The following is a 25,937-nucleotide window of genomic DNA, read 5'->3' as shown; positions in this document are numbered from 1 at the left end:
TCCCTGCTCCAAACCCCCTCCCTGTGCTGCTCCAAACACCCTCCCTGTGCTGTTCACTTGCACTGGCTGCACCAAACATCACCTAAAGGGGCTTCCCACCCTCTGCAGCCACACACACCCCCCAGCCCAGCCTTTTTCTCTGTCAGCCTGTTCCAGTGTGACTCTGTGCTGTGGGGAGGGGACAGAGCACGGGGAGAGGCAGCAAACAGGACCCCCAACACCACCACTGCAGCCCCTGGATGCAGCGGGATTGAGGGGTGCAGTCAGAACAAATGGGGTACAGACCCCATCGCTGCACACAAAGCTCCCCCAGCCAAGAGGGGCCAGAGGGATGCAGGAGCATTGCCCACCACCCCCAAAGCTTCCCCAGACAAGAGGGGCCAGAGGGATGCAGGAGCATTGCCCAGCACCCCAACAGGCACCTGTGAGCTGGCCAGTGCCAGCACAGCTGGATCCAGCTGCCTGAGGGGCTGGCAGCTCGAAGGCTGCTGTGTGTCCACCCAGGCTGCTGCAGTGCCTGTGTGTGCCAGGGATGTGAGTGCTAGAGGGGCCTGAAGCTGTTTGCACACACACAGGAAAATCTTCTAATACACAGGGAAATCATCACAGGCAGACTCATGAGGCTGCCTGCACAAGGCTGCTGTGGGGTTGCCATGCTGGGACAGACAGGACAGGGAGGAGAAAGCCACCCAACAATGATTTCAAGCTCCTGTGGCCTGTGTTTTGCTGTTTACCCTCTTTCCAGGGTGCCAACCACCCCCAGCTCCCCTGTGACTCACACAGGGCTGGGGCTGAGCTGCCTCACCACAGCAGAGACATGGACCATGTGGAGCTGGGCTGCCACAGCACAGGGCACAGCCACCACTGCCCCCCTGCCCAAGGATGGCCCTGCATGGCCCAGCAGCTGTGTCCCCAGAAACCCTGGGGAGGATACCCGCCATCCTGGGGCTCTGCACAAACACCTACGGGCTCCAACCCAGAGATGGAGCTTTGGGGTTTTTTGACCTCCCTCATACCCCAAGAGGCTGAATCAAAAGTTGGCTGTGCCCTAGAAGAGGGTTGGAGCATGCCCCACCCCTGTCCAGCACTGTTCAATCCAGACGACCCATCCTCTTACTCTCATGTTTTGAGACAGCCCAAAATGAAAACAAGCAAATAAACAGAAAAAACCCCCAAAATACCTGTGATAACATCACCAGAGGAAGACCAGAGCTGGGGGGGTACATATAGCTCTACAGAGCCTGACAAGAGCTTCCTTTCTGCTTGTGCCCCAAGTCTGCCCTGCACAGGTGTGACACAGGGGACAGACCCACAGGCTCACAGTACTCCTCCCCACCACACATCCAGCCCCTGCTCATATCCCCAAAAACCCACCTGGGCTCATCCAAGGGGAACTAAACCCCCCTGCAAAGGTGGGGAGCTGCCAGGTTTTCCTAGCACCAGCCCAGTATCCCCAGCAGTCCCATTTCAGCAATTCCCAGCCTCCTCCCTAGTGCCATCACTCTCCCCCTCTTCCCAGCCACAGACACAGCTTGATATACATGGGTATATATAAAAAGTAAAGTTTATTGCCATTTCTATCTAGATTTACACAACAATGTCACCGCTTCTGACATCAAAAGCAATGTCCCATCACATCCGAGAAACCAGGCCAGGGACAGAGGGCAGCCCACAGCAGGGCTGGCTCCTGCACCCCGCAGGGGAGAGCACAGCTGCCTTGAGGCTCTGCCCAGAGGTCAGTCCAGATCCTGCCAGCTGCTGCAGGGCTGTCAGGTGGGATGCCAGGGGAGTGAGTCTGTCCCTCCTCGGTGCCACTCGCTGTCACTGGCTGCCCTGACAGGTGCTCACCATTCCAGTGCCCAGCTGTTCAGGGGGCATGGCTGACCCAGAGCGGGCACCCCACAGCCTCACAGGCACCTCTGTGCACGTTTACACACAGACACAGCTGCAGAAGATGCCCAAACTAACAAAACAAGCGTTTCTTCCTTGTAATCCCCACGGTGCTGTGTGTCCAGCCACTGTCTGCGCTGCAGCTGCTGCCCTGGTGCTGCTCAGTGTGGGTCAGGCTCCAGCCCTGGTGCTGCCCAGCGTGGGTCTGGCTCCAGCAGGCTCCTGGTGGCTCGTGGGACACATCCACTCACTAAATGCTGCCCTCCTCCAGCACCAGGCTTTGCCAGAAGGGACACCCCCCACAGAATGCAGCCACGGCCGGGCTGGGCTCCTCCTCACGCCCAGCTCTGCCCTCAGCACAGCCCAGGCACCACAGGTCTCCTGCTGGCACCTGCCGGGCACACGGCTGGGAAGGGGGCTCAGCTGCCCCCGCCTCCCTCGCAGAAGATCCTCATGAAGGAGCCGGCTCCACGGGCGGGCCAGGCTGCCCTGGGCACGGCTCAGCGCCGGGCTCTGCCAGTCCTTCGTGTGAGATGAAGGCGGAAACGATTTTGCAGGAGATTAAGTAGAAAGAGTTCTGTGGCTCTGCCCACCCCGAGGACAGAGCCACCTTACACCGCAGAGCCCCCAGAGTGCTGGGTGGGGGCGGCCACGGCGGGGCTCTGCTCCTCGGGGCGCAGCACCTCCGCCGGGAGCCGCGACTGGAACTTCTCCAGCTGCTCCGGGCTGGCCAGGGTCTTCAGCAGGCTATTCTCACGCTCCAGCTGCGAGTTTTTCTCCAACAGTTCCTTGATTTGCTCTTTCAGGACCTCCACCTCCTCCCGCACAGCGTACATCAGATGGTTTTTCACAAGATCCTGCAAAAGGCCAAGGAAGAGACCGATCAATGGAGAGTAATGCCCTGGGAGTTGCTCCCTCTCGTTCTCAAGCGCTGGGGAAAGCGCCAAGCGCTGCAGAAGCTTCTCCCAAGGACTATCCCTCCCCACCCCAACCTTGGAACCCCGGCCAGGGCTCCGTGCTCATCCAGCTCAGCTCCCTCAGCCGCCACCTCTCTGAGCTCTCTCCAGCCCCTTCCCTTCCCCGGGGATTCGGGGGGTTGGAGTTCCCGAGCCCCCCGGGAACGCGGCTCTGGCAGCCCCAGACCCTGGAGCCCCCTCCCTGTCCAGCCGCGCTCCCTGCGCACTGCGCAGCGCCCGGAGCCAATGAGCTCCAGCGGCTGCAGACAAAGAGCGGCTCTGCCGGCAGCGGGATGGGACCGGGACCCCCGAGGGACCCCCGCCCTGGGCACAGCACCCCCGGCAGCGGGAGCCCACCCCGGGCACAGCGGGGAAAGGTGCGGGGAGACGGGCGGCTCACCATCGCCTGCTCGATCTTGTTGTCGATGGCCACCACGCTGGCTCCGGAGGCGCTGCAAGAGAGCGGAGAGGCCGAGAGTCAGCAGCGAACGCCTCCCTTCCCCACGCTCCGTACACCGCCAAACCCCCCCCTCCACCGCTGCAGCGGGGCGACCCCTCCCCACGGGAATTCATGAATGCAGACACCGGCCGCGTCCGTGCTGCGCTGCGGAGCGGCAATGTCCCCTGCCGGAGCGGCTGTGTCCCCTCCCGGAGCGGCTGTATCCCCTCCATCTCCTTCCTGGGCTGGCAGCAGCCCCCATCGGGCACTGGGGCGCCCCTTTCCCCGATCTCTGCGGCGAATGCCGGGCACACGGGGACTGCCCCTACCTGTTATCGAGCTTCACGGAGACCACATCCCCCCCAAGCAGAGAGGAGAAGAAGGAGATGGAGAAGTTGTGCAGCTGGTAAACAGCCACCTCCATGGGGGACTGGTACATGCCGGTGCTCATGGCTGGACCGAAGAGACTCACACGCTCGCACAGACCGAGCAGAGCGCACTGCAGGGCCTTCGCGCCGCCCCCGCTTTTATCGGTGGGGCCCACCCTGCCGGGAGGGGCGAACGAACCGGGACCGCCCCTGCCCGCTGCCCGCGGCGCCGCGACAGGGGCAGCGCCGGTACTGCGGCCGACACCGCCCCCTGTGGGGTAGATATTCCATACTGCCCCCCGGTACTGCCGCCGGTACCGCCCCCTGTGGGGTACACTTCATGCCGGTATTGCCCGCCGGTACTGCATACTGCCCGTCGGTACTGCCCCCTGTGGGGTAAATATTCCATACTGCCCCCCGGTACTGCCCGCCGGTACCGCCCTCTGTGGGGTAAATATTCCATACTGCCCCCCGGTACTGCCGCCAGTACCGCCCCCTGTGGGGTAAATATTCCGTACTGACCCCCGGTACTGCCCGTCAGTACTGCCCCCTGTGGGGTAAATATTCCATACTGACCCCCGGTACTGCCCGTCGGTACTGCCCCCTGTGGGGTACACTGCACCCTGGTATTCCATATGGCCCCTCGATATTGCACACTGCACCCCCGGTACTGCCCCCGGTGAGGTACACTGACCCCCGGTATTCCATACTGTCCCTCGGTACAGCTCCCCCTGCCGTACACTGACCCCCGATATTGCACATTGCCCCTCGGTACTGCACACTGACCCCCGGTACTGCCCCTCACCCCCGTACTGCACACTGACCCCCGGTACTGTACACTGACCCCTGATATTGCACCCTGACCCCCGGTACTGCCCGCCGGTACTGCCTCAGCACCCCGTTCCCGGGCACCCCGGACGGGGCTCGGCGGGGGACACCCGCACCCTCTGGGGCTGGGGAAGGGGTGAACCCTCCAATGCAGCCCTGCACTGGGGCTGCAGTTGCAGGTCCTGCACACAGGCCCCGGGACTGTGAGGGGAGGCAGGAGGGAACGGGGAGCCCGACGCATTCAAAACAGAACTCGGGGTGCAAAGCAGGAACGGGAGTGAAAACCAGAAACGGGTTGCTAAAACATCGGGGCGTGCAAAACAGAAACGGGGGTGCATAACAAACAGAAACAGGAGTGACGAACAACAGAAACGAGAGCGCAAAAACAACCCGGGCGTAAAAAAAAAACAACTCCGGGAGGGGAAACGAAAACCTGCGCGCACAGCAAACCCAGGGTGCAGAAGCAGCCCAGGGTACAGAACACGCCCTGAGGTTGCAAAACAACAACTGCAGAGTGCAGAACAAACCCGGGGTACAGAACAACAGCCCCAGAGTGCAGAACAAACGCGGGGTACAGAACAACAGCCCCAGAGTGCAGAACAAACGCGGGGTGCAGAACAAACCCGGGGTACACAACAACTGCAGAGTGCAGAACAAACAGGGGTGCAGAACAACAGCCCCGGATTGCAGGATAAACCCGGGGTACCGAACAAACCCGGGGTACAGAACAAAGCCGTACAAAACGAACTGGAGGTACAGAGCAAAAACAACCGCGGGCTGCAGAGCTAACCCGGGGTGCAGAACAAGAAATCTAGGGTGCAGAACAGTGACCTCGTGGTGCAGAACAAATTCGGGGTACAGAACACGCCCAGGGTGCAGAACAACAACGGCGGGATGTGGAGCAAACCAGAGCAAAGTCGGGGTACTAGAGCTCGAGAGCATTAACCATCACCCCACTCGGTGTCAGACAGTCCGGGGGTACCTATCAGGGGCACCGGGGGAACAGGACAGGGGTACCGGGGTACCGACCGCCCCCGCTACCGCACGCGCACCGAGCCCCGCCCGCCGTTGCATAACCGCGCACCGGGCGGGGGGGCCCCCCCGCGGGCACGGGCGGCACTGCAGCGCTGTCCCCGAGTGTCACACGTGTGTGCGACCCCCAGTGTCACACCCGTGTGCAGCCCCGAGTGTCACACTCCTGTGTGACCCCCGAGTGTCACACCCTGTGCAACCCCCGCACTCACTGCATGTCCCCCCTGCCTCCACAGAGCCATTTCCACATTGCTTATTCTGGAGGGCAGACCCCACACGTGGCACAGTACCCAAAAAAGGGTTAATGCTGGCAGGGCTCCTGTGCCCCAAAGGACACTGAGTGCCCTGGTCGGGGGCACTGAATGTGCCTGGCACTTGGCTGCTGGGAGAGGCCAGGGAACCCTGACTCATGGGTGTGCTGCTGCCCTCTTCCTCAAGTGGGGAGGGGGAGCAGAGTGGAATTTCCCCATCAGAAAGGGAAACTGAGGCACAGGGCAGCACAGCTGCTGCAGGGAGCAAGACCCGGGCAGGCAGCTCTCCACAAATCACAGCCCCGTGCCAGGGCAGGATGAGGATGCTGTGCTGTCTGAATGCAGCAGGTGCCCTGGGACATGCAGGTGTAATGTGGGGATGTGAGAAAAAAAGCATTTTCTCCCTGGTGGGCCCATCTGGGCCGCCTGTGGGGGGGATTTGCACCCACCCGTGTGCCAGCAGTACCCCAGCCCGTGGGAGCTGCAGCACAGGTTGAGCAGGGTGTTGGCCCTGCAGAGAATAGGCAGGAGTCTGTCCCCTCGCCCCCAGGCTGGCTGTGCTCCCCCCTCAGCCCCAGCAGGGTCACTTACCAGTCCCTCCTCCTGAAGAGGCTCGGGGAGTAGGGTGGCTGGAAGGCCATGGCCTGACCCCAGCCCCGTCCTGCTCCTGCTCCTCCTGCTCTGAGCAGCGATGCAGCCCCAGCAGTGCAGCCCCAGCAATGCAGCCTCAGGGGTGCAGCCCCAGCAGTGCAGCCTCAGGGATGCAGCCCCAGCAGTGCAGCTTCAGTGATGCAGCCCCAGCAGTGCAGCCTCAGGGGTGCAGCCCCTGCAATGCAGCCCCAGGGAAGCAGCCCCTGCCTGTGAGTGTCCCCCAGCCTGCAGTGGCAGGGACAGCCGGGGTGCTGGCTGCATGCAGGGGCTGCAGGCACAGGGTAAACATGCTGAGATGACCTCAGCTGCACTCAATTGGCCCTTTCAGGGCCAGTGGCCAGTGTGCCACCCCGAGCTGCGGGTGCCCCCCTGCCTGGCACATGAAAGGCCTCAGTGTGCATTGTCTCCAGAGGGGTGGCGGTGGGCTGGGGCAGCCCCTGGACACAGCACTGTCCCCCTGCTGGGACAAGGCCAGACCACCCACACTAGGGGCCCTTGGCTGAGTTTGGCACTGCAGCTCGTGAAGCATGCTGGCTTCACCGTGGAGACACAGGAGAGGTGGGGAGGGCGTTTTCTCCCACGCTTGTGCCACCTCCTGTCTTCTGCAGAGAGGTGCCAGCAGCAGGAAGATGGGGTGATGGAGTGATGGGGTGATGGGGTGATGGGGTGAGCCCCAGCCTGCCCTGGCAGCTGTGCCTGTTTTCCCACCTCCTGTCATATGGCCCCCCAGTCCTGGCTCAGCCCTCCTACCAAAGGATGCCTTAAATCATTAGTGGCAGGGACCAAGGGCTCCAGAACTAGCAGCCCAGAGCCTGGCAGGTAGTCCTGGTCTTCTGGTCCCTGCCTGGCACCTTCCTGATGCACTCAGGCACTGAGGGGAAAACCATATATTTCTGCAGCTGCTGGAGTGAAGCTGGAAATCGTTTGGGGGGAGATTGCTTCAGCTCTGCCACCTCCAGTGTTTTTCCCAGGAGCTGGAACTATTGCAGAAATAACGGGTAAGTCCCTGATTTCCCTGCAGTCCTCTGGGTCTGTGCAGCCAGCCCTGCCCACATCACATCACATCACACCACAGCACAGCACTGCTGGGGCACAGGCTCCTCACCCCGGCTGGGCAGCATGCTGTGGCCAGCCAGGGATGCTCTGGGGGGAGGAGGAAGCAGAAGTTTCTTTCCTGGCTTTCAGTAATGAGGGATCCCAGGGCAGGGCAGGGGCTGCAGCCCCCTCCCTTGGGGCTCCCAAAGGTGTCCCAGGGCACGGCACACCCTGCAGCCCCTGCAGGCAATGCTGCACTTGTGTGTGCACACACAGCACACCCACATAGGCATCACACATGTGCCTGCAGCCCAGAGCAGCGTGGACTCTGCTCTGCTCACAGGGCACACCCTGCACACGCATCTGCAAGCACAGGAGCCCAGCAATAGAGCTGATGGTGTCACCTGGCTGCCTCTGTGACCCTGTGACACACACTCTGTGCACCAAACAAATTTTGCTGTTCTGTGTGCAGCTGCATGAGTGCTGCCTGCACCCCCTGCACACACTGCCCTAACAGCTGTGACACAGCCCTGCCTGCACACCTGTGTGACAATGACACAGCCAATCCTGCACACCTGTGTGACTCCAGTGATGGGTGCTTGGGGCAGGCTGGGCGAGGGGGGCCAGGGTGGGAATACTGCACCCCAAAGAGCATGCAGCTCCTGCATCTCCCCATAGTGCCTGCAGCTTCATCAGGGTGGGAATACTGCACCCCAAAGAGCATGCAGCTCCTGCATCCCCCCACAGTGCCTGCAGCTCCATCAAGGGGGGGAACTGCACCCCAGTGTGCAGCTCCTGCATCCCCCCACAGTGCCTGCAGCTCCATCAGGGTGGGAACTGCACCCCAAAGAGCATGCAGCTCCTGAATCCCACAGTGCCTGCAGCTCCATCAGGGTGGGCCCGGCTCGTGCCTGTGGTTATTTTGGTAACAGCAGCCGCAATACAGGCTAATTGTGACACTAATTGTTGTGCTCTCTGGGGAGAGAAAGCACCCGCGGTTTTCATCGAGCAGGGAGGAGAGTGGTGACAGCAGCCAGCGATGGTATCACCCAGCAGAGGCCCTGAGGACACCCCAAAGCTGCCAGCAGCCCCTCAGCCTTCATGCAGCCTGTGCCTCAGCCCAGACAATGCCAGACAATGCCAGCCCTCCTGGTGACATTGACAGCTCCCTCCTCAGCAATGGCACTTGGAGCTCTGCAGCCAGCACAGGGCTCTGCCAGGGCTGACAGGGAGAGGATAGGGGATTGTCTGTGTGCTGGATCCCACCCTGCACAGTGCTGTGGGTTGGGGACAGCCCTGGGGACAAGATGTGCCTTAATGCTGAGCCCCAGGCTCTGCCCCTGCCCTAGGCTCTGCAGGCAGGCACCAAAGGATGCTCCTGTCCTGGCAGTGATGGACCAGGGGCTGGCTGAGGCTCCAGGAGCAGCCTGGCTCCTGAACAGGCTCTGCCCCTGCCCCAGGCTGTGCTCACGGCTCCGTGGCAGCTCTCCTGGCTTGCTCTCTCCCAAGGACTCAGCTCAATGGGAGGAAGGCCCTTCAGAGGGTCTGAGGCGTGGGAAATGTTTACAGCTTGGCCTCAGAGACACTGGAGAGCAAACTGGGAAAGGCGCAGAGCCAAGGCTGCCCAGGCTGCTCTGCAGAGTCAGATCTGCTCCAGGGGTCACAGAAGAGGGCCAGAGGAAAAGCCACTGCTTGCAAACACACAGCTGAGAAAACTCTGCCTGCCACGGCCCAAAATCCTGCAGCTGCAGGGGCACCAGCCAAGGGACTGGGAATGCCAGAGCAGGGCGGCCTAGCCATGGCCTGCAGGCACGGAGGAGCTGGGGACACTGGGGATCGCTAGGGACACTGGGAATGGCTGGGGACATTGGGGACACTGGGGACATTGGGGACACTAGGGATGGCTGGGGCAGGAAGGGCTGGGTGTGGGACAGGGCTGAGCAGCTCCAGCTCTTGTCCAGCAGCTCTGTCCTGGGAAGGAGAGGGATGCCAGGGGTTGCCCATGGGCAAACAGGCAGTTGAGCCAGCTGCCATGGCAGTCCCAGGATCGTGAATTGCAACTGCCTGCCCTATGGCACTGGTGTGGGGCTGCTGTGCCAGCTCCAAGGGCTCTGGTCTAGCACAGCCAGAGCACACCACAAGCCCTGTGATATGGGGACCCAGGTCATGCCCATCAGAGCCTTGGAGGGGTCACAGATCCCCCAGCCCAGGGCATGTGCTGCTCCAGAACAGCAGGTAACCACTCTTGGCACACCTGGGTGTGCTGGGGTAGGGATGCACCCCTGCCTGCAGAGCTGGTGCTGCTGGCCTTGCCTGGTCCCAGTCCCCAGCCAGGGGACACCTGAACCTGATTGTGGTGGCCCCTGCCCTTGTGTCAGTGAGGGAACCTGCCCCTGGGAAGGCTGGCAGGGAACATGTCCTCCTTCCCTTCGTGCCCAGGGCAGAGGATGCAGGGGACCCACCCTGCCAGCAGCAGGCATGGGCAGGGGTGGTGGTGTGGAGACTCCTGCAGCCTGCCAGGCAGAGTGGGGTGGTGCAGGGAGCCCTGGTAGGCTCCCTGTCCAGCTGTGGGGCTGACTGCTTCCTCTGATAAAGGTACTTGGCTGTACTCCCAGTTCTGTTTTTTTCTAGCATGCGAGTGCACACCCTCGAACCAGCCTGCTGAGAGCTGCAATTTTTCTTTAACTGTGTCACCAGACCCTCTTCTTCCTCCTGTGCCCCTGGCACAAATTGCCTCCCAGCAGCAGTGGGAGGAGGGGAGCTCAGGGAGGACCCAGCTCCAGCCCAGTTCTCACCATTTGGAAGTCCCCAGACCCACAGCTTCCCCAGGCATGCTGGAGTAGGAGAGGAAGAGGAAAAGTGGCTCACTGGGCTGTTACCAGCCCTGGATGGGGCCAAACATCTCACCTTGCTGTGTTTGTTAACACCAGCCCCATGCAGTGGGTGGCCTGCCTGGGGTTGTGGGGCACCCTTGCACTCCCTGCTGCCCCCAAAGGGTCCCACAGTGCCAGAGGCTGAGGTGACAGTGCCAGGCACAGCCCAGCCCAGTGAAAAACCCTGCAGCTCCCCCTGAGTAGTGTGCCTGGCTGCTGGGGCAGTGCAGAAACCCCACCAGGCTGCCATGGACCAGGGGTGCCCAGCCCAGGAGGATGGCAGGCTGAACCCCAGGCAGAGCTTGAATCACAAATCTGACTGCAGAGCAAAGTGTTTCACACCCAGGCTGGAGTCCTGTCATTGAACTCGGTGTTATCGTCACCGTGCCCTGCCCGCTGCTGCTGCCTGGCTCTGACTCCAGAGCTGTGCCTGCTGCTGCCCTTCCCTCCTGTGCCCTCCTGCACAGCCCAGCTGGGCCAGCCCAGACCCTGCCTGCCCCTTTCTGCTGCGGTTTTGGGATGGAGAGACAGAGCAGAGGTGGTTGCAATATTGAAGGGACCTGCTGCAGCACCAGAGCTGCATGGTGTCCCTCACCCCAGAGCAGTGGGCAGGGGGCTGCCAGCCTGGCTCTGCTGGGCTCTGTCTGGGTTTTACCAGCCCAGCCTGGCTCTGCTGGGCTCTGCCTGGGTTCTGCCAGCCCAGCCTGGCTCTGCTGGGTTCTGTCTGAGCTCTATCAGCCCAGTCTGGCTCTGCTGGGCTCTGCCTGGGTTCTGCCAGCCCAGCCTGGCTCTGCTGGGCTCTGCCTGGGTTCTGCCAGCCCAGCCTGGCTCTGCTGGGTTCTGTCTGATCTCTATCAGCCCAGCCTGGCTCTGATTGCCCCAGCCCTGCCCAGCCCTGCAGGGACCCCCAGCCCCATAGAGCCCCCCAAGCAGGGCCCCTGGCTCCCTGCAGGGCCAGCCCAGGCCCCTGTGCAGCAGAGCGAGCGCTCTGGGCCCCACTGGCAGCGCTGCCCTGCCCCTGCCTACTCGCTAATTGGGAGCAGCTTGTTATGTAACGAGGAGCTGCAAGAGGTGCCCCAGTCTGCCCTTCCAGCCCACAAACACCCAGTGTGTGCAACCCCACAGACCCTTCACTGCCCCTTCCACAGGTGCTGCTGCTCCCCTGCCTGGCCCAATGCTGGGGGGAGCCCAGCAGCCCCACCCCACAATACTGGGGACAACTGGAGCCCATGGGGTGCCCCAGACAGGGCCAGGCAGGGAGCTGTGCTGGGCTGGCACAGAAGCAGCACCCACAGCAGGTCAGGCAAGGACAGGCAGGGCACAGGGCTGTGGCACAGACGTTATTAATACCCCGCTGGCCTTTGGGAGGAATCCCGGGCATTTCAAAGCAGGAGCTCTGCCCTCACTGACATTTCCAAACAATAACAACCTGAAAGACAATCAGCCCTGGCAGGGCATGGAGCTGTGCTGCTGCCTGGCTCTCTGTGTGCAGCCCCCACCAGCCCTCAGGGACAACCTGCGACCCTCCATGCCCTGCCTCCCAACCACCAGAGCAGCCCTGCTCCTTATCACTGGGATGGTCTCATTTAAGGACATGGAAATGTCCTGTCCTGCCCTGTGGCACCTGCCACCCTCTGCCATGCCCAGGGAATTGCAGGTGGGGTGGCAAGGACTGGATCCCACCCTGATTCTGGAGTCTGGAGGGCCCAGAGCTTCTTCTCTGCCACCAGAGTTGTTCTGCACCAAAAGCCCCCACAAATAGATTTATATATATATATATATATATAACCCAGCACACAGACAGGGGATGATCTGCTGTCCCAAAGCCAGCCATGGTCAGCACCTGGGTAAATATAACTCAGAGCTCACTTGCAAAGCATTGGGATGGGTTGTGGCCTCTCTGCCTCCCCAGCCCTGTTCCCCCAGCACACACTCTGGGTAAGGTTGGACATGATGATCTCAGAAGTCCTTTCCAACTAATGAGTTGTGATTCTCTGCCCTCTACCAACAGGGTTCCAGTGCCTCCCAAGGGCAGGATCCCCCTGGAGCCTCAGGGGCCTTGGCAGTGCACACAGAGCACACAGACCCCAGCACAGGCACATCCTGGACACACACACACACACACAGAGCTGCCAGGCTCTGACCACACTCACCCTAAGCCTTTCTGAATCCTTTGGGCACATGCAGGTCACAGTGCTCCCCCAAAGTACAGAGTCAGTTTAACCCTATTTGTGCTGGGCCAAGGAGCTGGTGTCTGATCCCATCAGGCCATGTATCAGGAAGGGATAATGTGATGATGTGATGCTGGAGGGAGGGGGGTGATGCTGGCATCAGGGCAGCCTCTTGCAGCTCCAACTTCTTCCTCATCTCTACAGTTCAAAATTAGAAAAAATCCTGGCCAGCCTTTCCCCTGCCTGACCTTGGGACCCCCGATTCTGCCTGTGAGAGCCCAGTGCCTGCCCTAGAAGCTGGGCAGTGCTGGAGAATCCCCAGAGAACCAAGATGCCAGGCTCCTGAAGCTGACATTGGCATCACCAGACCGGCTCAGCTATGCCAGCCCCCGTGGCCACAGCCTTGTGCTCAGGGGCAAATGGTTCCCCCCCAGGGGCAGAGCAGGGCTCTCCTGGGCTTCACAGAATGCTGGGAATATCCTTCTGGAGGGAGCTGGGCCTGGCAGGAGCAGGTAGGGGCAGGCTTGGTGCGTGGTGTGGCGGGCCCTGAATCTGCTGGGTCGTGGGGTGGGGATCCCAAGGGGGATGGCAGTGATGGAGACCACAGCAGCTGGTACACCAAGGTCAGCACCTCCCAGCAGTACCAGCTACTCCTGACACTAACCAAAACTTGCCCAGCACCTCGGTGTGTGCAGGGCTTGCCACCAAAACTGCAGGCCACAGGCCAGCTCAGTGGGAGCAAAGCAAAGTGCACAGTTCTGGAGGGCAGGGGGACTGTCCTGGCCCCTCCACGGCAGAGCAGCCCAGGGACAGCAGGAGGAGGGCAGGGGGACTGTCCTGGCCCCTCCATGGTAGAGCAGCCCAGGGACAGCAGGAGGAGGGCAGCACAGCTCAGTCCTACACCCACAGCTCTCCCAGGCCCTCTCCCAGCCCCTCTCCCCTTCAATGTGCCCTTGTTGCTCCAGCCCACTCTCCAGCTGGAATGACTGCCCTGGCCCTGCCGCCCCAGTGCCCTTTATGCCCTGCCTCCTCTCCTGCTGCATTGCTGCTGCAAAGTGACACCAGACAGACAGGAGCAAGTGGTGCTGTGACACAAATGCCACCCTGCCACTGCTGTCCTGACCTTACAGCAGGACAGGCAATGCTGCCCTGCTTTGCCCAAATTCCTGCTCCCCAGAGCTTCCCTGCCTGCCTGTGACTCCAGGCCTGGGAGAAAGTAGCCCCAGCTCTGTTCATGGCTCACACCAAAGGAGGGGTCACTGCCCATGATACTGGATGGGGCAGCATCTCTGGCAGTCCTATGGATGATCTGGCCATGCAGAGGTGTCCCCTCACAGCCTAGAACAGGGTGGGCACAGCTAGTCAGGCTGCCAGGGGTGCCCAGGAGAGTCTGGGCAGGAGTGTTGGCCCATGTTGGCAAGCAGGTACCTCCTGTCCCCACCCAGAGCCAGGCTGGATCATGTCCCAGCACACCCAGGGTGCTGCTCCCCCTGCAAGTGCCCACCTCCTCCCACACTGTGGGCTCCCTCAGCCCCCTGGCCCAGGAAAGGTGCCACATGCTCTCACTGGCCCACACTCAGGTGGGCTTGTGTCTGCCTCTGGGATAATGCTGGATTGGCAAAGACCTCTCTGCCCACTTCACTGGCACCTGCAGGGGAAGGTGTGCCCAGCCAGGTGGTGGCAGCTTGTCCCTATACCTGGTGCTTCCATGGGAGCTTGGTCCCTTGGCACTGTTGAGGCTCCCTGGGAAGCAGTTTGTGATTCAGATCCTCTGAGCAGTAGGGCTTTCTGCAGGAGCCCTGGAAGCAATTGGTCCAGAGCATGCCTTCCTTGTGCACCCCAACAACATCCCTGCTGTGAGCAAATGGTATGGAGAGCCTGGCAGGAACACCCAGCCAGAGAAAACTCCAGACAGGTTGGACATGCTGAAAGTGTGTGTTGTCTGAGGAGCCCAGCACTGATCTGAGCCTGTCTGAGCTGTCTCCAGAGCCAGACTCAACTCTGGGTTTGGGATCTGGGGATCTGTGCTGTCCTGGATGTGTATCCACACAATTTCCCCCGCTCCTGTGTTGCTGTAGGAGCACATCAGCCAAAGCAGTGGGCACCCAGTGGTTTGGGTTCCCTGGTGCCAGCAGCAGGGTGCCCTTATCAGGCCTGTTATCGGGGTGTTCCTCTGGCACCCACAATCCTCCTGTGCACACTATCTCCTCTTGGATGTGTTGGCTCATTCCCCAGAAGGAGAAAGTTCAGGCTGGAACAAAACAACTGCAAACACAGGTGTGGGCACACCTGGCTGCAGTGCCCAGGGCCGAGTGCCCGGCTCCCCCATGCTGTGCGCCTGGGGGTGACAGGGACCAGCCACACAGCCCCCAGACCGAGTGCCTGGACACTAGTGTGACAGAGGGACACAGCTGTGCCCCACACATGGCACAGCCTGTCACAACAACAGCCTGGAGCTCAGAACAGGCAGCAAGGAGTGCTGAGGGACACTGACCAAGGGACAAATCCTTGTCCCCTGGCATCTCTGCTCGCTCCCTACCCCAGCAGGAGCAGCGCAGGTCCTGCCCCGGCAGGGCTGAGCTCGAAAGCAGCCGCTGTGTCCGTGTCAGTGGCCTCTGGCCCAGCTCTGTCACTGAGTGCCCCAGCCAGCAGCCAGGTGCTCCGTCTGACCCCGGCCCTGGCAGCAGTGCTGGGGACAGCGTCTCGCCTCCTCCTTCACCCAGGGTGCCAACACTCTGCAGCCTCCTGGGGAGGAGGGCAACCTCTCCCGTTCCCTTTTCCGAGCGGGGCAGGTTCGCAGCGCCGTGCGGACCAGGTACCGGCGCTGGCGGCGGTCCCGGCTCCTCCCCGCGCACCTGAGCTCAGCTCGGCGTTATGTAAGCGCAGGGAGCGCCTCGGCTCCAGCGCAGCTCCGGCGGCAGCCGCTGCTGGCGAGGGGGCGGGCGAGCGCCGGGCGGCTCCACGCGTGGGGCGGCCACGTGTGAGCACACTCGCCCGCACAGCGCGCAGCTCGCCCGCGGGGCGGGTGCGTGCGCGGTGGCGAGGTGGCTCCGACCGCGCTCGCCACCCACGGCAGAGCAGCGAGCCCCAGAGCCGCTCCGGCGGTGCCAGCGGGCGGGCACACACACAACTGTGCCCGAGGCACCGATGGGTCACAGGCTGCTGCATGTGTCCCGCCCGCTGAACGCCCCGTGGCACCGCCGTGGGGCACCGGCGGCACTGCTGGCCCAGCTCGGCTCTCCCAGGCCCAACTGGGGACATCCAGACCTGCCAGCCCCCGTCCAGGCTGCTCCCCACAGGCTGTCACCAGCTCTGTCTGCCACCAGAGCCAGCCCCACAGAGCGGCACTGCAGGACCTGAGACAGCTCTGTGCACTCCTCGGCCCTAGGGTTCCCCTCCTCAGGGCTGAGGAGCTGCACAGTGGGGGCCTCTGGCACCCTCTAGTCAGTCTGGTCTGTCCTCGCTGCTGGAGGAGGGAGCAGGGCAGAGCCCGCAGTCCTGCCTGCCCAGTCCGGGGAATAGATGGGAGCAGCTCCCAGCTGGGCTGTGGGGGCACAGGGAGCAGCCCCGAGATCAGGGCACAGCCACTGTCCAGGGACAGGAAGCACTACTCGAGGCCAAACCCGTGTCCACCCCTGGGAGGGCCAGGGGAGCTGCCGAGGGGGCAGGAGCTGGCACTGGGACTCTCGAGATCCCTACCCAGGCTCCCAGTGACGCTCAAGATGGCTTTCGAGGCAGCACAGCTGCTTGCCAAGGAACCTGCTGCGCTCTCCACGCACGATGGGCCGATGCCTGTCCCTGTCCGTCGCTGGACACTGCCCATGCCCCTGTGGGCATTGTCTGTGTGCACAGAGGTAGCCAGGGAGACGAGCACAGAGCCCAGCAGCCAAGACACACAGCTGGGGCTGTTATCACTACCCGGCAGACACGGGGCACGGCGGAGCAGAGCCGGACCCGCGCCCGGGACTGGGCTGGTACCACGCATGGACCCCGTGCCAGACACGGCCTGTGTCCCCCCGGATGGCACCGCTGACACCCCCGAGGGCCCGGGGATTCCCCTCTCCTGCCAGCTCCGAGCCCGCTGCCCGGCGGTGACTCCCACCTGTGGAAGAGGAGGAGGATGGAGAGCAGGGTCTGGTCGATGTTCCTGTTGCAGATGCCCTGGTTGAAGAGGTAGCAGGGGTCCCGCACCACGGGCTCCAGCGAGTCCTGGCGCATGATGGAGCTCAGCTTGTCGGTGTTGAGGTTCTGCCGGACCAGCTGCTCCCGCAGCTGCCGGAAGCTGCTCACGGTGGGGCTGCCCGGGTTGTTGTTCTCGCCCCCGGCCCCCTCCTCCAGCCCGCTCCGGTTGGCCAGGTCCAGACAGCAGCTGCAGCAGTCCAGCCCCACAGGCGACCGGCATTCCTCCGCGGGCGACGAGGACATCCCGGGTGTCCCCGCGCCTGGCCACGGCGGCAGCGCCGGGGCCGCTCCCGGGGCCGCGCAGGGCGAGCGACTGCAGGACGCGCCCGGTGCCGAGCGCCGCCAGCGGCCCCCGCCCGCCCCGGTCCCGTTCCACCCCGCCCCAGTCGCGCTCCGCCCCCGGCCTGCCCCGGCTCCGGTCCTGTTCCACCCCGCCCCAATCCCAGCCCCGCCCCGGTCCCGTTCTGCCCCCGCCCGCTCCGGTCCCGTTCCGCCCTAGTCGTGGCCCAGTCCCAGCCCCGCCCCGGTCCCGTTCCGCCCCGGTTCCACCCCGCCCCGGTCCCGCCCCCGGTCCGCTCCGCCCCGCCCCGCCCTGCCCCCTCATCGCGCTCCGCCCCCAGTCCCGCCCCGGTCCCGCCCCAGTTCTAGGCCCACCCCGGTTCCGTTCCACCCGCCCCGGTCCCGCCCCCGCCAGCCCCGGTCCCGCCCCGGTCCCGCTCATCCCGCCCCACTCCGGTGCCGTTCCGCCCGGCCCCGTCCCGCTCGCCCCGCCCCGGTCTCGCCCCGGCCCCTCCCCGGTCCCGCCCTGGCCCCGCCCTGGCCTCGTTCCGCCCCGCTCCACCCGCCCACCGCCCGCTCCCCTTGCAGCCACTCCCCGCCGCGCGCCCGGGTCCGGGAGAAGTTGGCTAGTTGTAACGTGGGGTGACAAAGGGCTCCGGTGTCCCTTCCCGGTGGGGACATGGCCCCGCTCTGTGTTCTCGGGGGTTGCACGGGGGAGGCTGGCACTGCCCTGGCATCGCTTCCGAAGAAGAGCCCGGGGATCGGGCACGAAAAGGGGGGAAAAGACCCCCGGATGGGGGGAAAAGCTAGGAAGGACCTGGATCCGCTGCTGGGAATCCGAGAGCGCCTGGCCCGGCGCCGAGCCGAGCCCGGAGCCGAGCGCGGCTGGAACACACCGAGCATGGGGCTGCGAGCGCGCTGAGACTCGCGGCAGGTGCCCGTGGCTCGGGGAAAATGGGGATTTCTAGCAGGAGGAGAAGCAGCTTCCTTGGCCCTGTTGCATCTCAGGGTGAACATTCCTGCCACCGCTGACCCGCACTGCGGGGCTAGTGAGGAGTGCTTGGGGCACACGGTGCTGTCCTGGGGACTGGGACATGGGACAGCACCTCAGAGAGGTGGCGACGACTGGCCCGGGATCCTGGGATTGAGATTTGGGAAGGTGACAAGGTCCCAGCTTCGGGGCACACCTGGAGATGGGGTGGGAGGGGGGCCGCGGGGCTGGGCTACCATCGCTGCCGGCCAGTGAGTCCCGGGGGTAGCGCGGGGAGCCGCCACCCTTCAGAGATGAAGAAACGGGAGCTGGGGAAGGGTCCCGGGAAGCGGGGCTGGAGGGGAGGAGCGGGCGGGCTGGGGAAGCCCCGGTGGGCGGGGGGATGTAGCGGCGGCAGGCGGGTCTGTACAAAAGGGGCCGTGGAAGGAGCTGCAGGAGCCAGCGATCAGATGATTGCAGCATGTCTGAAGGTCGTGGAATTGATAAGAGATAAACCGGGTCAAAATCTGACCGGGCAAAGCCACCAGGGCACTGGAACAGCAGAGTGCTGCCACTAAAGGAGCGGCAGGAGCGTCCAACAAACGCTCCCTGTTCAGCCTGAAGAGGGAAGATGCATCTCATGAGGATGAGGCACATTCCCGGCCATTAGTAACCAGGGGAGTCATGAGACTCCCAGATATGGCATAGGCTGGGACAGTGGCCACGGTGGCCTCGGGCAGGGTCCCTGTGGCAGGCCCCCTCAGACCTGGGGATCGGCAGGATCAGCTCCCCGGGGGCGGTGGCACCAGCCTGGGGTCCCGGCGTGGGCAGGGGTGCTGTCAACCCTGGGATGATGCTGAAAACAGGGATTTTCCTGAAGGACGGATGACCCACAGCTGCCCGGGAGTGTCCCCTCCTTCTGTGCACTGCAGGATGCCGAGGGCTGGTTTTGGGGTCCTTCCTCAGTGGGCATTGAGGGGGGAAGGGAATTGAGCCTTACCCACGTGCCCTGTGGCAGGGGCCAGTGAAGGGGTCCCCACTGTTGCCAGGACCCACGGGGTGCTGTGATTTCTTTTCTTTCCTTCCAGCACTGCGGTTTCAGGCTGTGCCCCGGGTGGAGCTGAGCTCCACGCCAGGTGCCCACGGTGGCTGCTGCCATCCATGGGCACAGGGGGAAGGGCTGGCACCCCTTCCTCTGGCCCAGCTCCTCCGTGGCTCTGCCCCTGGCCCGGGGTGTCCTGCTTGGCCACGAAGGGCTCCCCAAAGCCCCAGATCCGGGAGCTACCTCCCGGTTCAAGGTGATCAGCTGGTGGAAAGTAGGTTTCCTATGTTTAGCTCTGGCCTTTTTGGGTCCTGCTGTTCACTGGGACAATGATCATTTTTGCACATCTGCTTCCCTCAAGGGCACCCACATGCTGCAAACCCAGATGTGTCGTTGCAGCCCTAAGCCACAGTGGCACGGGGTGGCACATGGAGGGAGGGGGGGCTCAGCTGGCTCAGGGCAGACCAGGAGGGCAGACAGCTTTGGCCCCAAAGCCTATTGCACTCAAAGGGCCTCCCTGTTACTGCTCCTGCTCTGAAAGGGATTCCCTGCTCCTGGCTGAAATGGGGGGTGCTCTATTCCCAGCTCAGGGCAGCGACCCCAGTCCTTCTCTTCTCTAACTTCTCCAGCAGCCCTCCAGACAAGAGGGATAGGGGACTGGGAAGGAGAGAACAGGGGGAATGTGTGGGACACACATTCTGCTCTGTGGCAGCCGTGTCCCCATCCATGTGACACCTGCCTGTCCTGAGCCTGTCCAGTAGTCCTGGGCACAGCCCCTCTCCCCAGTGCTCGCTTTGGGAAGCTGTCCCTGTGGAGTCTGGGAGGGCAGAGCCCCCTGTGCTGTTCTCAGGTCACATCCCCATGAGCTCCTGCCCCACAGACCCCACTGCTGGCTCGTGGCTCTCGTGCAAGCTGCCTGTCCTGCCTTCCACTTCCCTTCCCGCTGCTGAGAGCTGGCTCCTGCCACTGGCCCATCAGCTCCAGGGGCTGCCAGAGCCCCCTGTGCCTCCAGAGCCCCCTGTGCCTCAAGAGCCCCCTGTGCCCCCAGGGCAGGGTCTCTGCCAGAGCCCCCTGTGCCTCCCCAGGTGCTAAGAATAACCAGCGCCATCACAGCCCCGGGCTCTGCCACCCCCGTGCCAGCCTGTGGGCACAGCTCCCATCTGCTGCCTGACGTCAGCCCAGCCTGGGGAGCTGTGTGGCAGTGAGGAAGGGTCCTGTGTGGCAGTGAGGAGGGGTCCTGTGTGGCGGTGGGGAGGGGTCGTGTCCCCCCCACCTGAACAGGGTGCTGTGGTGGGTCATGGGGTCCTGCTGCCCAGCACCAAGCATGAGGACGTGGGGAGCTGCCTGCCTTCCTCCTGTCCTGCTTTTCACTGTGTTCCACATACAGACCCCTGGCCCAGCCCTGCAGGTCCCGGGGCTGGTGGCAGGAGCTCTGCAGAGGGATGGGGACCCAGCGGGCTCAGTCACCTGGGATCTCCATCCAGGGAGATGGGGCAGCCAGGGGTGGTGCAGAGGAGAGTGAGGCAGCTCCATGAGCTCCAGAGCAGCCCTTTCCCCTGTGTATGGGGCTCACAGACCAACACAGCCCCCTGAGCTTTGGTGTGCTGCAGCCACAGACCTGCAGCTGGCACAGGAGTGGGCTGGGGATGCCTCCAGCTGGTGCCACTCTGTTACTGGGGGTCCCACCTGGGCTGTGCCCCAGCAATGCAGAGTTGCTGTTGCTCCCCTGGCTCCCCTGGAGCTGACTGCCCCTGTGCCCAGGCCCTGAGGAGAGGATTGTGTCCCCTGCCTGCGGGGACACCATGCTCCCACCAAGGGCAGGCTCAGTGCAGAGCCTTCCTCACAGGCACTGATGGTGAGTCATGCAGAACCACGAACATGCAGGAGCAGGCTGGCATGTTTTCTGCTGTGTGACACTGCAGGAAACCATGTCAGATGTCCTGACAGCCTGTGGCACGTGGGGCCTCAGCCCGGGAGTGGCCCTGGCACAATGGCAAGGGACATTTGCTGCTGGGACAGAGGGCAGTGGGCTACTCCAGTGCAAGGCTTTCCAGCTCGCTAGGAAGGGATTAAAACCCAGCTGGCATTTCCACTTGATGAAGGGTTGATGAAGGCTGGGGGTTGTCTGGCAACACAGAGGTGAATCCATGTTCACCCACATGGCAAGCACTAACAGGCAATGAGAAACCATCTTTGAGCTCTGTGAGGAGCCCAGTAAAGGGGTAGAGGGGCTGCAGGGGTGCATGGGGGTATTAGAATCATAATAAATAATTATTGTACCCAGGAGTGTGGGTGCTGCTGGCAGGGTGGCAGAGCAGGGGCAGGCAGGCTCTGCTCTGTGCCACTTCCCCTGCTTGGAAATTGGGGTTTGGAGTTGAGCAATCTCTGCCCGTGCTCTGAGAATGGGGGCACTGCCTGCAAAGGGCAGGTGAGGTTTGGGGTAGAGGTTCAGTAGGGACAGATCCACACTGGTAGTTTGGGCATTTCAAATTTAAATTATTTATTTTTTGTAAAATAGCCTATGCTTCCCTCTGGTGGGGAAGAATTGCTGTGCCAGGGGGATAAAATCCATGGCTGCAATTGGACATGTCACACCACAGTGCAAACCCTTCCTGGGTGCCCACTGCTGTGGGGATTAACCACCTGCCGTGCCACCCACAGGTAATTCCTCCTTCTCCTATGCCTGGAGCTGTGCACCCACCCCCTTTCCTGCCTTCGTTCCTCACCTGGGATTCTCAGCATGTCCCTGGGTGTCCAGGGAGGTGTCCCCCCTCTCCCTGTTAGGAATAACCCTGCTCAGACCCTTCCCCAGCCCATTTCTCATGCCCCAAATTCCTGTGGTGGGCTCACATCAGCTTGGCAGCCCTGGAGATCCGTGGCAGGGTCTCAAGGAGCAGTGCCTGATTGATTCTCCCTTGTGGCCACCCTGGAAGATCCAGGAGCTTCTCCTTCAGCCCCCATGTGCCCAGTGCTCCCAGCGGGCTGGCACCAGCCAGGATTGCTGTTTGCTCAAGGTTCAGCCCAAAAGAGTTCCCCCACCCCTGTCCTGGGGTCCATGAGTGCCCCCCTCCCTCAGTTTCTCCTGTGAAGGTAGAGGAGCTGTAGTGTCAAAAGTTGCTCCTGGGAGAGGTGTGACACAGCAGCTGGGCTTTCAAAAACACCTAATTTGGGATATTTAAAAACAAAAAACTCCCTGTGGAGCAATTGATTTCCCTGGAAAGCCCCTGCAGTTTTGGGATCGTTTCTTCCCTACACTTGTTAATTTATGGGAGACATTAAAAGTGTTAATTTAGAGGAGAGGTTATAACTTACCACAAAGCAGAAGCAGAAAAGCCACGGTTACAATTTCCAGTTCTGCCTTTAATTACCACTGGTGATGGGAGCTGTGGCAGTGCCAGGAGCTGCCACACTGTAAATCTTGCCTGGAAGAGCCACTGGAGTGACCGCAGAAATGTGGTTTTGGTGATATGGATAAAATTGATTTATGTGCAACTGAACAGACACAGGGATGGACACACGGACACACGGACACGGACACACAGACACACACGGGCACACACACACGGACACACAGACAGAAACATACAGACAGACATGGACACACAGACACACACGGACACACGGGCACATGGACAAACAGACAGACACAGACACATACTGACACACACGGACACATGGACACAGGGACACAGACACCCGGACACACACACAGACACACAGACATATGGACACACGGACACATGGACACATGGGCACACACAGACACACACGGACACACCGACACATGGACACAGCTACACAGGGACACACACACACGGACACACACAGACACACGGACACACGGACACAGACTCACACACGTGTGCCGGTGCCGGAGCAGCCGGAGCCGGTGCCATCCCCGCCGCAGCAGCCGCTGGATGGCAGCAGGGACCGGCACAGAGAGCGGGGCTGCTGCGGACACCGGGGACTCGGGCACAGGGGATCGGTACCGGGCACCGGGGATCGGTACTGGGACCCACAGGGGATCGATACCGGGTACCCACAGAGCATCGGTACCGGGCACCGGGGATCGGTACCGGGTACCCCACAGGAGATCGGTACCGGGAAGATCTGAGGTTTCTGGGTCCAGCCATTGGCATTGCCCTGGTTCTGTTTGGCCACAAAGCCTCTTGAGTCTTTGATTCTAATTATCCTGCGTGTAATGGAAGCACGCTGCCTGCGGTGCCCGCTTGTGCAAGCACCGGGGGGAGCACAGCCCTAAGGAATTCAATCTGCCATTCCGTAGCAAGCCCCGGTTCCACAGGCGGCCCTTTCACAGGAGGTGCCTTTGTGCAGGCACGAGCAGCACACCCCAGCCTGGCCCGGGTGTTCCACACCTCTCTGGCACCCCTGGGCCAGGAGCCAGGCTGGAGGAACGCAGGGAAACACGGACCTCCTCTAGAAACACTTCCAGAGAGGGAAGGATGCTGCTGGCTCAGCTGCACAGGGCTCTCTGTGAGAGAATGGGGGCTCTTTGCATCCCTTGAAAAGTTCCAGAGGTGGTTCTGAGGGATGAGGGGCTCTCGCAGCTGAGGAGGGTTGGGAAAGCACTCGGGGCTTTCAGCTGGAGCTGAGGACAGCCAGGACAGAAGGATCCAGGCCAGCGTGGCAAGGCTGGTCCTGCTGGCAGTGGGATCACTTGTTACCACGTTTTTAACATCAAGAAGCAAGTTCAGGGAGATGATGGGGAGGAAACCGAGTGAGGGAGGAGGTCTGTGAACCACTGGACCTTAGTAAAAGAGTTCTGCTTCCCACCTGGATTCCTGGTGCTGCTTGGACTCAGGGAGGTGCTGCAGTTCCCTTTCTTGGGCAGTGTCCCTGAGCCTCAGGCAGGAATTAATGGGCTCATGGAGGGAATGGGAGCCTGGGGGGATTAGGGAGGATGCCACCTCCAGCAGCTGGGTGGGAACCAGGGGCATGAGTGGCTGCAGGGAGAGCTGGCAGATCCAGCCTGTGAATCCCCCACATGTCCCCAGAGTGCTGGTGAGGTGACTGGGGCACTGGTGGCACTGGCACCTTGTCAGCACCATGGGGATTACAAATTCCAGGGAGAAGCAAACCAGGCTGCAGCAGGCTGGGCTGTGCTGGGCCTCTGCTCAACCATCTGGGAGTGCCATCAGAAAGTGGGGCAGAGCAAAGGAATAGCCAGCATAAATAGTTTAGGAATGAGGTAAAACTCTGGTATAAGTTTAAGGTAATTAAGGTAAATTAGTCATTACATAATGGTGAGAGGTGGACACATAACAACGCCCTTTGGGCCTATCTTGTGTGTGTGGCCTCTGTGAGCAAGAGCTGCTGGATCCCTTTGGATCCCTTTGGGTATGGGTGCCCCAAGAGGGGAGCACCTGCACCCCAAGGACTGGGCTGGTGCTCCTGAGCACAGCTCCTCACTCTGCAGAGCCAGGCTGGCTCTCCCTGGGGACAGAACAGCCTCAGCTCAGAGGGAGAAGGCAAGGCAGGATCTTTCCTGCCAAAGCCTTATTGTTCAAAAACAGAGTGGAGAAACAGCACAGCACCAGCATGAGTGGTCCCCTGGGAGAAATGTTAAAATGGCATCTTTAGCATCCAGCTCTGTAGCACAGGAGAGCCTTGGGCTGGGTGTGCCTGGTGGATTCCCCAGGATGATGTCAAAGCTCATCATCAGAGCCCCCAGCTCATCACCTTCATCTGAGGGGCCAAACCCAGGGGACAGAGGGCAGCCCTGAGAGGCTGGGGGTCTGGGAGGCCTGGAAGGGGTGGTTTTGGTGTCAGCAGCACGTGCTGAACCCCAAGCCCAGCCCATTCCATGCAGAATTTGTGTGCCAGCCCTGCTGCCTGAGCAGCACGAGGGTGCCTGGCCAAGGTGGGCGCCTTGGCAAGCTGGAAGCCTCCTGCCCAACTGTGCCCAGCTGTGCCCAGCTGTGGGGGAACATGCCCCTCAAGGACAGGGCTGGGGGAGGGTCTGGTGCTGCCAGCTGGGCCCCAGCACAGCCAGGACACGCCACCAGCCCCAGCTCTGTGTCCCCACCCATCCTGGGGCTCTGCTCCAGCCTTTCCTCACAGTGCAACTCTCAGCCTTTTAATTAAATCTCCATGAAACACACATTTGAGATGCTTAATTTGAAGTGAGAGCTAATTAATTGGATGGGCCATGGCCAGGTCTGTTTCATTTCTGAGCTAAGGCTGAGCTGTGCTGCTGGAGGAGCAGGGAGCCTCTGGCTCTGGGACTGTCTAGACTGGGCTGCTGCTCACTGAACCTCCTTGCCAGGCTGGCTCTCACTCCAAAATCAGGGAGTTAGGAAATGAGGGCTGAGTTTGGTCTCTGTCTCAGCTGCACCCACCAGGCTGGAGCCACATGCATGCCTGTCCCAGAGACAGGCTCTGTCCCTGGTTCCAGGGACTGGCTCTGCATGGCACTGCCTCACCCTGCATCCATCAACCCTGCCAGAGCCTTTTCCCCACTTCAGAGGGGATTTAGGGCTAAAGATTTGCTTTCCATGGCCAGCCTCCCCAGCACCATGGCTGTGGGAGCTGCAGCAGCATCTGCTCAGCCTGGGGGTGTCAGAGCCCTGTGCCCAGGGTGTCCCTGCTCATGGTCTCACTGGGAAAAACACTGAGGGGCAGCCTCCTGCTGCTCCCTACAGCTCTGAGCCACGTGGCACCCAGGGGACAGCAGTGACACCCAGGGGACAGCAGTGACACCCAGGAGACAGCAGTGGCACCCAAAGGACAGCAGTGACACCCAGGGGACAGCAGTGGCATCCAGGGGACAGCAGTGGCCACTGAGGGACAGCAGTGGCATCCAGGGGACAGCAGTGGCACCCAAGGGGCCGCAGTAGCACCAAAGGGGCAGCAGTGGCACCCAGGGGACAGCAGTGACACCCAAGGGACAGCAGTGGCCCCCAGCAGAGCCCCTTGCTGCTGGCTGTGGGAGCCAGCACAGGGCTGGAGA

The 25,937-nt window shown here is 62.0% G+C and overlaps 1 protein-coding gene across 2 annotated transcripts; it reads right to left on the bottom strand.

Annotated features, from left to right (window-relative positions):
* Positions 1-1,544: 1,544 nt before the first annotated feature.
* TSC22D3 (TSC22 domain family member 3) lies at positions 1,545-17,067 on the bottom strand. Of its 2 annotated transcripts, none has more exons than XM_079319155.1 (3): positions 16,597-17,067; positions 3,247-3,298; positions 1,545-2,747 (listed from the first exon to the last, which is right to left on the bottom strand). In XM_079319155.1, exons 1-3 carry the CDS (start codon positions 16,917-16,919, stop codon positions 2,502-2,504), a joined length of 621 nt encoding a protein of 206 aa, XP_079175281.1. In that variant the 5' UTR covers positions 16,920-17,067; the 3' UTR covers positions 1,545-2,501. The 2 variants fall into 2 exon arrangements, with proteins under 2 accessions (XP_079175281.1, XP_079175282.1); XM_079319156.1 differs by lacking the exon at positions 16,597-17,067 and adding an exon at positions 3,615-3,796 and having other exon boundaries at positions 2,374-2,747.
* Positions 17,068-25,937: the final 8,870 nt, after the last annotated feature.

This window comes from Erithacus rubecula (assembly GCF_903797595.1).
Source record: "Erithacus rubecula genome assembly, chromosome: 15".
Lineage (NCBI taxonomy): Eukaryota > Metazoa > Chordata > Aves > Passeriformes > Muscicapidae > Erithacus > Erithacus rubecula.
This window is presented reverse-complemented; position numbering and strand designations above follow the sequence as displayed.

Bases quoted from the DNA above. Each gene is read 5' to 3' on its own strand.
- TSC22D3 (XM_079319155.1), bottom strand. From the start codon at position 16,919: ATGTCCTCGTCGCCCGCGGAGGAATGCCGGTCGCCTGTGGGGCTGGAC. The intron at 3,299-16,596 runs GTGGGAGTCACC...GCTCTCTTGCAG, and splicing joins ATCCTCCTCCTCTTCCACAG to CGCCTCCGGAGCCAGCGTGG. The intron at 2,748-3,246 runs GTGAGCCGCCCG...GGCCTTTTGCAG, and splicing joins ACAAGATCGAGCAGGCGATG to GATCTTGTGAAAAACCATCT.